Genomic DNA, 13940 nt, shown 5'->3' with positions numbered 1-13940 from the left:
TGCGGATATTGTTGTGGATACGGAAGAGCAAAAAAAAATCTTTGCTGCGGAACATGACAGTCCTTTAGGGGGTCATGGTGGCACAAACAAAACAATAATGAAAATAATGGAAAAACTATTGGCCCAATATTACCGGAGATATTAAAAAATGGGTAAAGTATTTTGCTTTTAAATTTATTTAATTGCATTATTTTTATTTTATTGTCATAGTAAGTTGTAAAACCACTACCATCGGCCTTGGGAAAATAAGATAAAAGGTTAAAAAAGGAATAAAAAAATAACTCTTTTAATAGATAAAACAATGTATTCAATGTCAAACATCGGGTCAACTGCTTTCCGCATCCGAACCTTTACATTCCATAAAGGTAACTTAATAAAGTGTTTTTAAATATCTTTCTAGAATTCGGAATCTTTAATTTAGTATATTATACGAATGTATAATGTATTATGTTTACTTTGTTAAGTTGCATTATGTTGAAATTTTGTGTTTAGACCACAAGAGTTTGGGAAATTATTGGTTTAGACTTCGCCGGACCATTTACTAAAACATCAATGGGTAACAGATACTTCATGAGTTGCACCGATTTATTTTCCAAATGGCCTATTGCTTACGCATTACCAAATAAGGAAGCAATAACGGTAGCAAGAGCGATTATTAATTTAGTTACAACCTTTGGTTTTCCATCCGTCATACTTACTGACAATGGAACTGAGTTTTGCAATGGAGGTATTTTTTAATTTTTTTATATAATGCAGACCCGTAGGAACAACATTAGGTCGAATCCTTTAAGGATGAATTAGAATAAAACCTTTTGATTTTGTATAATACAGCATTTACGATAGCAAGTAATAAAAATAATTCATTTTTTTCCGTTATTTAATTAGTTAAACGATGAGGTATATAGATATTGGGTTATCGACGAAGAACTGCTTTTTATCACCCTCAAACAAATGGACAAGATGAAAATACAAATAAAAATATAAAAAGGTGTGCATTATTTTATCATTGTTTAAGTTCAAAATAAAATAATGATAATAACATCATTATTTTGAAATTACGTTAATTAGAAAAATCAGAAAACTTGTCGACGAAAACCAGTCAAACTGGGATGAGTTTCTCGATATAGTTTTATATCCATTACGAATTGAAAGACAAACGTCTACAAAAGTGTCACCTTTTGAGTTGATGTTTGGTGGTCGTTCACCTGTTTGCAAAAGTGAGTTCAAAGAAGTAAGTATATTTGGATATCATTTTAAGCAATTATATTTACACTCATAATTTAGTATACCAATTCCAGTATGCATTGTTATTTAGGAGGTCGGCATTTTCCCCGCAAATGAAGATGAAGTTAAAGCTGAAATCGAAAAAAATAAAATTCATATTGAAAACTTAACCAATTTGGTCACTAAAGTAATCACTTATACCACTTAACTTTAATTTAATTTTTAAGATACCCTCTTTTTTTTTTATTTTTTTCTAATTACAATAGTTATAAATTTTAGAACATTACAGAAGCTCAAATGAAACAAAAAAAATATTACGATAAAAGAGTTTCAAAAAATATCAAATCTAATGAAGAATGCATTGAAATTGGGGACAAAGTTTTGTTACTTGATATTAGAGGGAGGAGAAGCAAAGGCGCAGCTTTCAAGCCACGGTTTAAAGGACCTTATGAAGTAAGCAATATTACAAAATGTGGAAATTACAAACTGAGCAGTAATAAAGTTATTATAAAAGGAACCCACAAAAGAGCCCATGTTAAGAAATTTCTCGAAGGCATTTGTGATAAAGGTATGCGCACAACTTATATACAAGTTTTCCAATAACTACTTTTTTAACTTTTAAAAAGAAAGCTAAAGAGTTTCATGAATATTATTGCTAAACAACCAATTTTTTCTAATTTGAAAGACTTTTGTACCTTCTACTTTAGAAACAACAAAAAATGAAATAGAAATCAAAAAAAACATTCATTGGTGGAAAGCATAAAGGGTAAATAGTAACAACAGATTTTCTGTTTATGTTTCAACTTTTGGTCTGCTTAAGCATTTTTTTTCCATATTTTATTTTTTGTTCAATTTTCTAGAAGCAAATAAGGCAGAGCAGATAATTAAAAGCTTTGTAGTTAAAGATAGTGAAGGTATGTCTTAAAAAATTACCTTTACATTTATATTTGTTATCTTTTTATTTTAATTTCTATCCAATTTTTTAGAGGCAAATAAGGCAGAGGAGACAATAAATAGCTTTCTAGTTAAAGATAGTGAAGGTATGTAATAAAAAACTACCTTTTTATTTATAAGTGTTAACGTTTTATTTAATGTATGGTTTGTTTGTAGGAGGCAGATTCAATAAAAAGCTTCGTAGTTAATGACAGTGAAGGTATGTATTAAATAATTACAGTTTCATTTATATTTGTTATCCTATCATTTTATATTTATGTTCAATTTTATAGACGAGACAAATAAGGCAGAGGAGACAATAGAAAGTTATGTCGTTGAAGATAGTGAAGGTATGTATTAAAAAATTTTCTTCAAATACCTTCATGTTGGCTTTTTATTTTAATTTATGTGCAATTTTCTAGAGATGTTTTATACAAAAAAAAGCTGCATAGTTGAAGATAGTGAAAGGTATATATTATTCAGTGGCGCACTAGTAAACTGAAGATTTCTATGTAAACTTACCTAAATAAAATCAATTTTAAACATTATCCCTACCCGGTGAAAAAATAGAAGGTCTAAAAATTTATAACATTATGTTATCTTCTGTAAATGTAATACTGTCGTTATTTTATTTTATTAATATGTTCTTGAATAATTAATTATTATTAAATTTTATTAATAGGTCAATAATACAATATCTCCGTATTGTAAACCCTGTAAAAGCCATTATGGGTATATATCCAGATTTAGGTGGCTGCAAGATATATGATTATTCATTACAAGACACTTTAAACGAATGTCTCAGTGACGAAGTTGTTTATATTTATCTAAAACTACTAGTAAACAGTAAAAAAAAAGTATGATTAATGAATATACTTCAAAATTGAATTTTTGTACAAAACAAACAGTATTAATAATTTGTCTTTATTTAAATTAAAAAAATTTTAATTTAAATATAAAACAATAAATTGAATGTCATTCCATTTATTAATGCTGTGAAGAATCGAATCGAAGTATTGTCACCAGCTGGGTTGCTCTCACTGGACGAGTTGCCAATTAATACTGATTTAATACAAAGACGGCATGAGGTAATCACAAACTTTTAGCTAAAAAATAGTGCAAATAATTAATGATAGTTATTAATTAAATTATATATAAATATATATATGTGTATATATATATATATATATATATATATATATACATATATATATATATATATATATATATATATATATATATATATATATATATATATATATATATATATATATATTTATATATATAATTTAATTAATACAAATTAATTTACAGAAAGAGCTCTTTAAATTAGAAATGTTAATATGCTGCATGGTGGCAAAATTCCATTGGACGCTGGCTGTATGTAAAATAGTTTTTTGAAATAGTTAACTTCTTTGAGTTCAAGAAACCTAATTTTCAGTAAGCTTTTTTACAGGGAACCAAAGTTAAAATTTAACATTGAAACTTACTTCTGTTTTAGATAATTAAACCAGATGATAAAACCATTCATTATATAAACCCTATGGGAGAGCCGATTAATTCCATAAAAAAAGAAGAATCCAAATGGAAGTATGATGACTTTTTAATCTAGTGATTGGTATCTCAAAATTTTGTTTTTACATCTTTTATAATTTTTCTACTATTATACTTCAGTCGTTACTTACAACAGAGATATGGTATTATTGAAAAGTTTAAAATATTAACATCGCCACATGCTAAACAAGCTGACAGTATATCATGCGGAGTATTTTGCCTTAAGGTAACATTATTTAACTAAACGAAAAAATGATATATTTTATATAATATTGTTTTTATTCTTATATTATTATTATCATTATGTCAACAAGTAACCTTGGCATTTACAACATCATCAGTTGAGTTTCAAAATGTGTGTGAATTTTCTCACTTGTGATATATATATATATATATATATATATATATATATATATATATATATATATATATATATATATATATATATATATATATATATATATATATATATATATGCAGACCTATTTTAGTTTGCTGAAAATTATATAAATGGAGAAGAATTGGTGACCTGTAATAAAATATCACATCCTCCTAAAATATCACATCCCCCATAGAAAAACCGAAATCGAGAATGCGTTTTCAAGTTATTGCACTTAGAAGTGTATCTAGTACGTCCGAAATATTTATTATCTACAAAAACAATAAAATTAAAAGCGCAACGATCAAGATTCATAAAGTGGTTTGTAAATAATATACTACAAATGAAGTTAGCATTAAATGGTAATATATTTTAAATTCATAGTTATGAAATTTTGATCTTAATATATTGCGTGACAATAATTATATAGATTACACATGGGGGATGTGATATTTTAGATACCAAATACTAATACTTTGCAGTATTTTAAATGTTGCATAGGGGTATGTAATATTTTAGAAGCCTGAATAAGGGGGATGAGATATTTTACGTAGGAATTTCAGCTTCTTATTGTGATATATATACAGATTACACATGTAGGATGTGATATTTTAGATACCAAATACTAATACTTTGCAGTATTTTAAATGTTGCATAGGGGGATGTAATATTTTAGAAGCCGGAATAAGGGGGATGAGATATTTTATGTAGGAATTTCAGCTTCTTATTGTGATATATATACAGATTACACATGGGGGATGTGATATTTTAGATACCAAATAGTAATACTTTGCAGTATTTTAAATGTTGCATAGGGGGATGTAATATTTTAGAAGCCTGAATAAGGGGGATGAGATATTTTACGTAGGAATTTCAGCTTCTTATTGTGATATATATACAGATTACACATGTGGGATGTGATATTTTAGATACCAAATACTAATACTTTGCAGTATTTTAAATGTTGCATAGCTGTAGTAAAATATCTTATCCCCCTTATTCAGGCTTCTAAAATATTACATCCCCCTATGTAACCTTTTAAATACTGCAAAGTATTAGTATTTCGTATCTAAAATATCACATCCCCCATGTGCAATCTGTATATATATCACAATAAGAAGCTGAAATTCATAAGTAAAATATCTCATCCCCCTTATTTAGGCTTCTAAAATATTACATACCCCTATGTTACTATTTAAATACTGCAAGGTATTAGTATTTCGTATCTAAAATATCACATCCCCCATGTGCAATCTCTATATATATCACAATAAGAAGCTGAAATTCCTACGTAAAATATCACATCCCCCTTATTTAGGCTTCTAAAATATTACATACCCCTATGTTACTATTTAAATACTGCAAGGTATTAGTATTTGGTATCTAAAATATCATATCCCCCATGTGTAATCTGTATATATATCACAATAAGAAGCTGAAATTCCTACGTAAAATATCTTATCCCCCTTATTCAGGCTTCTAAAATATTACATCCCCCTATGCAACATTTAAAATACTGCAAAGTATTACTATTTCGTATCTAAAATATCACATCCCCCATGTGCAATCTGTATATATATCACAATGAGAAGCTGAAATTCCTACGTAAAATATCACATCCCCCTTATTTAGGCTTCTAAAATATTACATACCCCTATGTTACTATTTAAATACTGCAAGGTATTAGTATTTCGTATCTAAAATATCACATCCTCCATGTGCAATCTGTATATATATCACAATAAGAAGCTGAAATTCCTACGTAAAATATTACACCCCCCTTATTTAGGCTTCTAAAATATTACATACCCCTATGTTACTATTTAAATACTGCAAGGTATTAGTATTTGGTATCTAAAATATCATATCCCCCATGTGTAATCTGTATATATATCACAATAAGAAGCTGAAATTCCTACGTAAAATATCTTATCCCCCTTATTCAGGCTTCTAAAATATTACATCCCCCTATGCAACATTTAAAATACTGCAAAGTATTAGTATTTGGTATCTAAAATATCACATCCCCCATGTGTAATCTGTATATATATCACAATAAGAAGCTGAAATTCCTATGTAAAATATCTTATCCCCCTTATTCAGGCTTCTAAAATATTACATCCCCCTATGCAACATTTAAAATACTGCAAAGTATTACTATTTGGTATCTAAAATATCACATAATAAATATACCAAATACTAATACTTTTCATTATTTTAAATGTTACATAGGGGGATGTAACATTTTTATGCTTGTATTTTTATGTGTTAGTGCATAAACATTTAAGGAAAAGAAATAAATACTGTTTGTCATTGTTGTTTCTTTTTTTGTATGTTTAAAAATTTAAGGAGAGAGGGCTAGAAAATATTTGGAATCTTTTATTAAATAAAAGAAGCTTCTTTATTTCCCCAATGCAGTAACAATTTTAGAATATGATTAAATTAACATTTTTTTGTGGGTGGTATGAGAGAAGGTGCCTCTGATTCTTGAATCATTTTTGAACCTTCTCAAGTCCAGTTTAGAAATCGATTTATATATATATTTATAATGATAAATGTAAAATCATTGTGAATTTTTTATTAAGAAACATTAAATACCAATGTGTAATGATAAAGAATACTGTACCAATACTGTATGTGCATTGTAGTATATTTATAGTACTGTATAATATTATGGAAAAGACGAACATAAAAAATTTGGGAATTGCGATTATTTACTGTTAACTAATTTGAAATCAAAACAGCATGTTGATTATTGTTGTTTTAAGCCCACTGCGACATCGAAATGCTTTCGCGAATATTTTAATCATTTCGACAACAAAACAATTGAGCAATAATAAAAAATTTCTATTTGTACACACTTATAATATTTGGTTTCTTTATTTACTTAATGATACAAATGCTTTACACCGTGTCCCACATTGTACGACGAGGATTTCAACAACAATTAAAAATCGTGCTTATAATGACAGCCAGATAGCGAGGAATTTGACAAGTTTAAAATAAGGATGAAAGCGTGGTGGTTTAATTAAAATGATTAAGTTAGATAATAAAATTGACTATATCGATTGGCATATGAAAGACTTTTTAATTTCAATTCAACGAGTCGAGTACAAACACGTAGCCGTGGTAACAAAATTCCGAACATAAATTGCCGGTAATTATAATATTTGTCAAACAGTTCGACTTGAGCAGTTCAGGAAAGGACTGTGTTTAAGCAAAGTGAAGTGAAATTATATTAGTAAATATTTATTATTTGAGGTTAAAAGTTGAGCGCACAAATTTTTGTTTTGAATACACCTTCGTCTGACGTGTCAGAAACCCAGAGCTATTCAAATTTTATTACGCATAATACTGGTCTCAAAACATCTTTAAAAAACATTGAAAATATTTAAATAATATTTTTGTTACTTTTTTATTCAAAAGTTTCTATTCTACTAATTAAGTATTTTAACTTTTCTTCAACTTAATTTAATCTAAGTAGTTTAATTTTCTACGTGTAATCTTAATACAAAGTAGGCATTGAAATTTATCCCCCTTCTACTACTTGCCTTACCGAGTCACACTTTACCTACCAAGGCTAGTTGTACAGGTTAGTCAACAAAAAGCCTCTCCAGACCACAACATAAGTCACAATCTTTCGGCGAAGCCGTCAGCAACCCTTGCATGTGGAAATAGACGTTTTTAGAAGAAAAAAACATTAGTATTAGAAAATAGAAATATAAGCGTTACAAAGATAGGCATACAGAAAGGAGACAGAACGCTCATTTTAAAAGACAAAACTAAAAGAAAACAATAAATTTCTCTACAAAATAAATGATATTAAATGTTGTGTTTTTTCCGTACGAAAGACATAATTTAGTATAATAAAAGTCAAGCGTGTGCAGCACATTTATCGTATATTGTATATGTAGCCAAACTGCTTTCCGTATGAGCCATTAAGACATACTTATTGATTTTCTTACGATTATGTATGTATATAAATAGTCCCTAACTCAAAATATGTAAACAGGTTTGATATACTGATTACAATTTTGAAAAACTGCAAAAGTTAAAAATGGAAAAGGTGGAAAAAAACGAACATTACTTTAAAAATATTTTAGCATATTTAACAGAGAGCACTTATCCAGCTGGTTTTCGAAAAGATGAAAAACGAAGTTTGAGAAATGTGTCAAAAAGTTATTGTGTGCTAGGTACTGGTAATAAAAAAAACAAACTAAAATTCAAATATTTCATTGAAATAAATGAAATTAAAAGTATACTTGTTCAATATTTACTATCCTTAGATAACAAGTTGAAGCGTAGAGTAAAGATATGTGGAAACTTATATTATGCGGATATTGTTGTGGATACGGAAGAGCAAAAAAAAATCTTTGCTGCGGAACATGACAGTCCTTTAGGGGGTCATGGTGGCACAAACAAAACAATAATGAAAATAATGGAAAAACATTATTGGCCCAATATTACCGGAGATATTAAAAAATGGGTAAAGTATTTTGCTTTTAAATTTATTTAATTGCATTATTTTTATTTTATTGTCATAGTAAGTTGTAAAACCACTACCATCGGCCTTGGGAAAATAAGATAAAAGGTTAAAAAAGGAATAAAAAAATAACTCTTTTAATAGATAAAACAATGTATTCAATGTCAAACATCGGGTCAACTGCTTTCCGCATCCGAACCTTTACATTCCATAAAGGTAACTTAATAAAGTGTTTTTAAATATCTTTCTAGAATTCGGAATCTTTAATTTAGTATATTATACGAATGTATAATGTATTATGTTTACTTTGTTAAGTTGCATTATGTTGAAATTTTGTGTTTAGACCACAAGAGTTTGGGAAATTATTGGTTTAGACTTCGCCGGACCATTTACTAAAACATCAATGGGTAACTAATACTTCATGAGTTGCACCGATTTATTTTCCAAATGGCCTATTGCTTACGCATTACCAAATAAGGAAGCAATAACGGTAGCAAGAGCGATTATTAATTTAGTTACAACCTTTGGTTTTCCATCCGTCATACTTACTGACAATGGAACTGAGTTTTGCAATGAGGTATTTTTTAATTTTTTTATATAATGCAGACCCGTAGGAACAACATTAGGTCGAATCCTTTAAGGATGAATTAGAATAAAACCTTTTGATTTTGTATAATACAGCATTTACGATAGCAAGTAATAAAAATAATTCATTTTTTTCCGTTATTTAATTAGTTAAACGATGAGGTATATAAGATCTTGGGTATCGAACGACGAAGAACTGCTGTTTATCACCCTCAAACAAATGGACAAGATGAAAATACAAATAAAAATATAAAAAGGTGTGCATTATTTTATCATTGTTTAAGTTCAAAATAAAATAATGATAATAACATCATTATTTTGAAATTACGTTAATTAGAAAAATCAGAAAACTTGTCGACGAAAACCAGTCAAACTGGGATGAGTTTCTCGATATAGTTTTATATCCATTACGAATTGAAAGACAAACGTCTACAAAAGTGTCACCTTTTGAGTTGATGTTTGGTGGTCGTTCACCTGTTTGCAAAAGTGAGTTCAAAGAAGTAAGTATATTTGGATATCATTTTAAGCAATTATATTTACACTCATAATTTAGTATACCAATTCCAGTATGCATTGTTATTTAGGAGGTCGGCATTTTCCCCGCAAATGAAGATGAAGTTAAAGCTGAAATCGAAAAAAATAAAATTCATATTGAAAACTTAACCAATTTGGTCACTAAAGTAATCACTTATACCACTTAACTTTAATTTAATTTTTAAGATACCCTCTTTTTTTTTATTTTTTTCTAATTACAATAGTTATAAATTTTAGAACATTACAGAAGCTCAAATGAAACAAAAAAAATATTACGATAAAAGAGTTTCAAAAAATATCAAATCTAATGAAGAATGCATTGAAATTGGGGACAAAGTTTTGTTACTTGATATTAGAGGGAGGAGAAGCAAAGGCGCAGCTTTCAAGCCACGGTTTAAAGGACCTTATGAAGTAAGCAATATTACAAAATGTGGAAATTACAAACTGAGCAGTAATAAAGTTATTATAAAAGGAACCCACGAAAAGAGCCCATGCTAAGAAATTTCTCGAAGGCATTTGTGATAAAGGTATGCGCACAACTTATATACAAGTTTTCCAATAACTACTTTTTTTAACTTTTAAAAAGAAAGCTAAAGAGTTTCATGAATATTATTGCTAAACAACCAATTTTTTCTAATTTGAAAGACTTTTGTACCTTCTACTTTAGAAACAACAAAAAATGAAATAGAAATCAAAAAAAACATTCATTGGTGGAAAGCATAAAGGGTAAATAGTAACAACAGATTTTCTGTTTATGTTTCAACTTTTGGTCTGCTTAAGCATTTTTTTTCCATATTTTATTTTTTGTTCAATTTTCTAGAAGCAAATAAGGCAGAGCAGATAATTAAAAGCTTTGTAGTTAAAGATAGTGAAGGTATGTCTTAAAAAATTACCTTTACATTTATATTTGTTATCTTTTTATTTTAATTTCTATCCAATTTTTTAGAGGCAAATAAGGCAGAGGAGACAATAAATAGCTTTCTAGTTAAAGATAGTGAAGGTATGTAATAAAAAACTACCTTTTTATTTATAAGTGTTAACGTTTTATTTAATGTATGGTTTGTTTTTGTAGAGGAGGCAGATTCAATAAAAAGCTTCGTAGTTAATGACAGTGAAGGTATGTATTAAATAATTACAGTTTCATTTATATTTGTTATCCTATCATTTTATATTTATGTTCAATTTTATAGACGAGACAAATAAGGCAGAGGAGACAATAAAAAGCTCTGTCGTTGAAGATAGTGAAGGTATGTATTAAAAAATTTTCTTCAAATACCTTCATGTTGGCTTTTTATTTTAATTTATGTGCAATTTTCTAGAGATGTTTTATACAAAAAAAAGCTGCATAGTTGAAGATAGTGAAAGGTATATATTATTCAGTGGCGCACTAGTAAACTGAAGATTTCTATGTAAACTTACCTAAATAAAATCAATTTTAAACATTATCCCTACCCGGTGAAAAAATAGAAGGTCTAAAAATTTATAACATTATGTTATCTTCTGTAAATGTAATACTGTCGTTATTTTATTTGATGAATCTGTGCTTGAATAATTAATTATTATTACATTTTATTAATAGGTCAATAATACAATATCTCCGTATTGTAAACCCTGTAAAAGCCATTATGGGTATATATCCAGATTTAGGTGGCTGCAAGATATATGATTATTCATTACAAGACACTTTAAACGAATGTCTCAGTGACGAAGTTGTTTATATTTATCTAAAACTACTAGTAAACAGTAAAAAAAAAGTATGATTAATGAATATATTCAAAATTGAATTTTTGTACAAAACAAACAGTATTAATAATTTGTCTTTATTTAAATTAAAAAAATTTTAATTTAAATATAAAACAATAAATTGAATGTCATTCCATTTATTAATGCTGTGAAGAATCAAATCGAAGTATTGTCACCAGCTGGGTTGCTCTCACTGGACGAGTTGCCAATTAATACTGATTTAATACAAAGACGGCATGAGGTAATCACAAACTTTTAGCTAAAAAATAGTGCAAATAATTAATGATAGTTATTAATTAAATTATATATAAATATATATATGTGTATATATATATATATATATATATATATATATATATATATATATATATATATATATATATATATATATATATATATATATATATATATATATATATATATATTTATATATATAATTTAATTAATACAAATTTATTTACAGAAAGAGCTCTTTAAATTAGAAATGTTAATATGCTGCATGGTGGCAAAATTCCATTGGACGCTGGCTGTATGTAAAATAGTTTTTTGAAATAGTTAACTTCTTTGAGTTCAAGAAACCTAATTTTCAGTAAGCTTTTTTACAGGGAACCAAAGTTAAAATTTAACATTGAAACTTACTTCTGTTTTAGATAATTAAACCAGATGATAAAACCATTCATTATATAAACCCTATGGGAGAGCCGATTAATTCCATAAAAAAAGAAGAATCCAAATGGAAGTATGATGACTTTTTAATCTAGTGATTGGTATCTCAAAATTTTGTTTTTACATCTTTTATAATTTTTCTACTATTATACTTCAGTCGTTACTTACAACAGAGATATAGTATTATTGAAAAGTTTAAAATATTAACATCGCCACATGCTAAACAAGCTGACAGTATATCATGCGGAGTATTTTGCCTTAAGGTAACATTATTTAACTAAACGAAAAAATGATATATTTTATATAATATTGTTTTTATTCTTATATTATTATTATCATTATGTCAACAAGTAACCTTGGCATTTACAACATCATCAGTTGAGTTTCAAAATGTGTGTGAATTTTCTCGTTTGTGATATATATATATATATATATATATATATATATATATATATATATATATATATATATATATATATATATATATATATATATATGCAGACCTATTTTAGTTTGCTGAAAATTATATAAATGGAGAAGAATTGGTGACACCTTTCCAATTGAAGAAGTGAATGCATATAGGAAGAAAGTGGTGCAACTACTATTAGATGAAGGAGGTTAGTAAGGTTGTTTATAGTGTTAAAAATATTTATATTACTTTTATATAAAATTACATTTAAAAAGAAACAAAAAAAAAATGATAAAGCTAAATCAATAGGTCAAAAATGTTGGCAGGATAGTTTGTGTCGTATTTGCGGAAGTGAAACTGGTCCAAAAACTAGAAAAAATCAAAAAAAAGATAAATGGGTATTAAGAAATATTTCAATTACTTTTAAACATTATTTTCAAATAGAAAAATGATTTAACCTTAAATATTTATTTTTAGATAAAATGTGACTTTTGCATCCCGAATCGATGGTACCATATTGGATGCATTGTTTTTAAAAATGAAACTTTATTTTGTTGCGATCAAATTTATTACTAAAAAGTAAAATTAATAATAAATAATATAACATTTATTACATAATAATTTGTGTAAAAAATTAACTAATACAATATTTATAACTTTAATAAATACATATTATAACATAATAAATAAATTTATACAATTTATTTAGGTTTTCCGCAAAACACCCCTAGAAGTTTAAAAAGAAAAGAAGAAATCTATCTCTATATATATATATATAAATAAATATATAAAAATATATAAATTAACATGCAAAAATTTGTAGCACATAAAAGTTTTAAAATATATTATTAAACGCATAAACAAACTTTATTTTAAGTTTAATTTCACAAATTATCAAAAGTCAAAATAAGTAAAATATAGTAATTGACTATAGACATTAAAGTAAATAAAAAACAAATTTGCATTCAATAAAATTGTATAACAAATTACATTAGAGTTCAAAAAGTTAAATATCAGTTAAAAAAAAGAATTTGCTTATAAAATAGTGTGCGAAAGAGATCCCCCTATGTAACATTTAAAATAATGAAAAGTATTAGTATTTGGTATCTAAAATATTACATCCCCCATGTGTAATCTGTATATATATCACAATAAGAAGCTGAAATTCCTATGTAAAATATCACATCCCCCTTATCCAGGTTTCTAGAAAATACATCCCCCTATGTAACCTTTTAAATACTGCAAAGTATTAGTATTTCGTATCTAAAATATCACATCCCCCATGTGTAATCTGTATATATATCACAATAAGAAGCTGAAATTCCTACGTAAAATATCACATCCCCCTTATTTAGGCTTCTAAAATATTACATACCCCTATGTTACTATTTAAATAATGCAAGGTATTAGTATTTGGTATCTAAAATATC

The 13940-nt window shown here is 27.0% G+C and overlaps 1 protein-coding gene and 3 long non-coding RNA genes across 7 annotated transcripts; 3 read left to right on the top strand and 1 right to left on the bottom strand.

The window, feature by feature from the left end:
* The first annotated feature begins 115 nt into the window (after positions 1 to 115).
* LOC136079618 (uncharacterized) lies at positions 116 to 710 on the top strand. The gene is made up of 3 exons (XR_010638085.1): positions 116 to 152; positions 294 to 365; positions 493 to 710. It is a non-coding gene; the product is annotated as an uncharacterized LOC136079618 (long non-coding RNA).
* A 1661-nt stretch (positions 711 to 2371) lies between these two features.
* On the top strand, positions 2372 to 4564 carry LOC136079616 (sentrin-specific protease 2-like). 2 transcript variants are annotated; one of them, XM_065795666.1, is made up of 8 exons: positions 2387 to 2507; positions 2580 to 2625; positions 2840 to 3014; positions 3159 to 3245; positions 3472 to 3537; positions 3659 to 3747; positions 3832 to 3937; positions 4203 to 4564. In XM_065795666.1, the coding sequence occupies exons 1-8, from the start codon at positions 2435 to 2437 to the stop codon at positions 4284 to 4286; spliced, it is 726 nt and encodes a 241-aa protein (XP_065651738.1). In that variant the 5' UTR covers positions 2387 to 2434; the 3' UTR covers positions 4287 to 4564. The 2 variants fall into 2 exon arrangements, with proteins under 2 accessions (XP_065651739.1, XP_065651738.1); XM_065795667.1 differs by lacking the exon at positions 4203 to 4564 and having other exon boundaries at positions 2372 to 2507; positions 3832 to 4065.
* Positions 3016 to 4165, bottom strand: LOC136079617 (uncharacterized). The gene is made up of 2 exons (XR_010638084.1): positions 3648 to 4165; positions 3016 to 3263 (listed from the first exon to the last, which is right to left on the bottom strand). It is a non-coding gene; the product is annotated as an uncharacterized LOC136079617 (long non-coding RNA).
* A 6965-nt stretch (positions 4565 to 11529) lies between the features above and the next one.
* Positions 11530 to 13071, top strand: LOC136079615 (uncharacterized). Of its 3 annotated transcripts, XR_010638083.1 has the most exons (7): positions 11530 to 11676; positions 11899 to 11964; positions 12086 to 12174; positions 12259 to 12364; positions 12614 to 12718; positions 12820 to 12908; positions 12988 to 13071. It is a non-coding gene; the product is annotated as an uncharacterized LOC136079615 (long non-coding RNA). The 3 variants fall into 3 exon arrangements; XR_010638082.1 differs by having other exon boundaries at positions 11543 to 11676; positions 12820 to 13015; XR_010638081.1 differs by having other exon boundaries at positions 11553 to 11676; positions 12614 to 12993.
* Positions 13072 to 13940: the final 869 nt, after the last annotated feature.

Source organism: Hydra vulgaris, chromosome 04, assembly GCF_038396675.1.
Source record: "Hydra vulgaris chromosome 04, alternate assembly HydraT2T_AEP".
In the NCBI taxonomy this organism is placed as follows: Eukaryota; Metazoa; Cnidaria; class Hydrozoa; order Anthoathecata; family Hydridae; genus Hydra; species Hydra vulgaris.
Note: the sequence above shows the minus strand (reverse complement) of the source record. Positions and strands in the feature narration are given on the sequence as shown.

Excerpts from the sequence above, each read along its gene's own strand:
- LOC136079616 (XM_065795666.1), top strand. The coding sequence starts at position 2,435 with ATGTTCAATTTTATAGACGAGACAAATAAGGCAGAGGAGACAATAGAA. Across the intron at positions 2,626-2,839 it reads ATAGTTGAAGATAGTGAAAG|GTCAATAATACAATATCTCC; the intron begins GTATATATTATT and ends TTTTATTAATAG. Across the intron at positions 3,538-3,658 it reads AATTCCATTGGACGCTGGCT|ATAATTAAACCAGATGATAA; the intron begins GTATGTAAAATA and ends CTTCTGTTTTAG.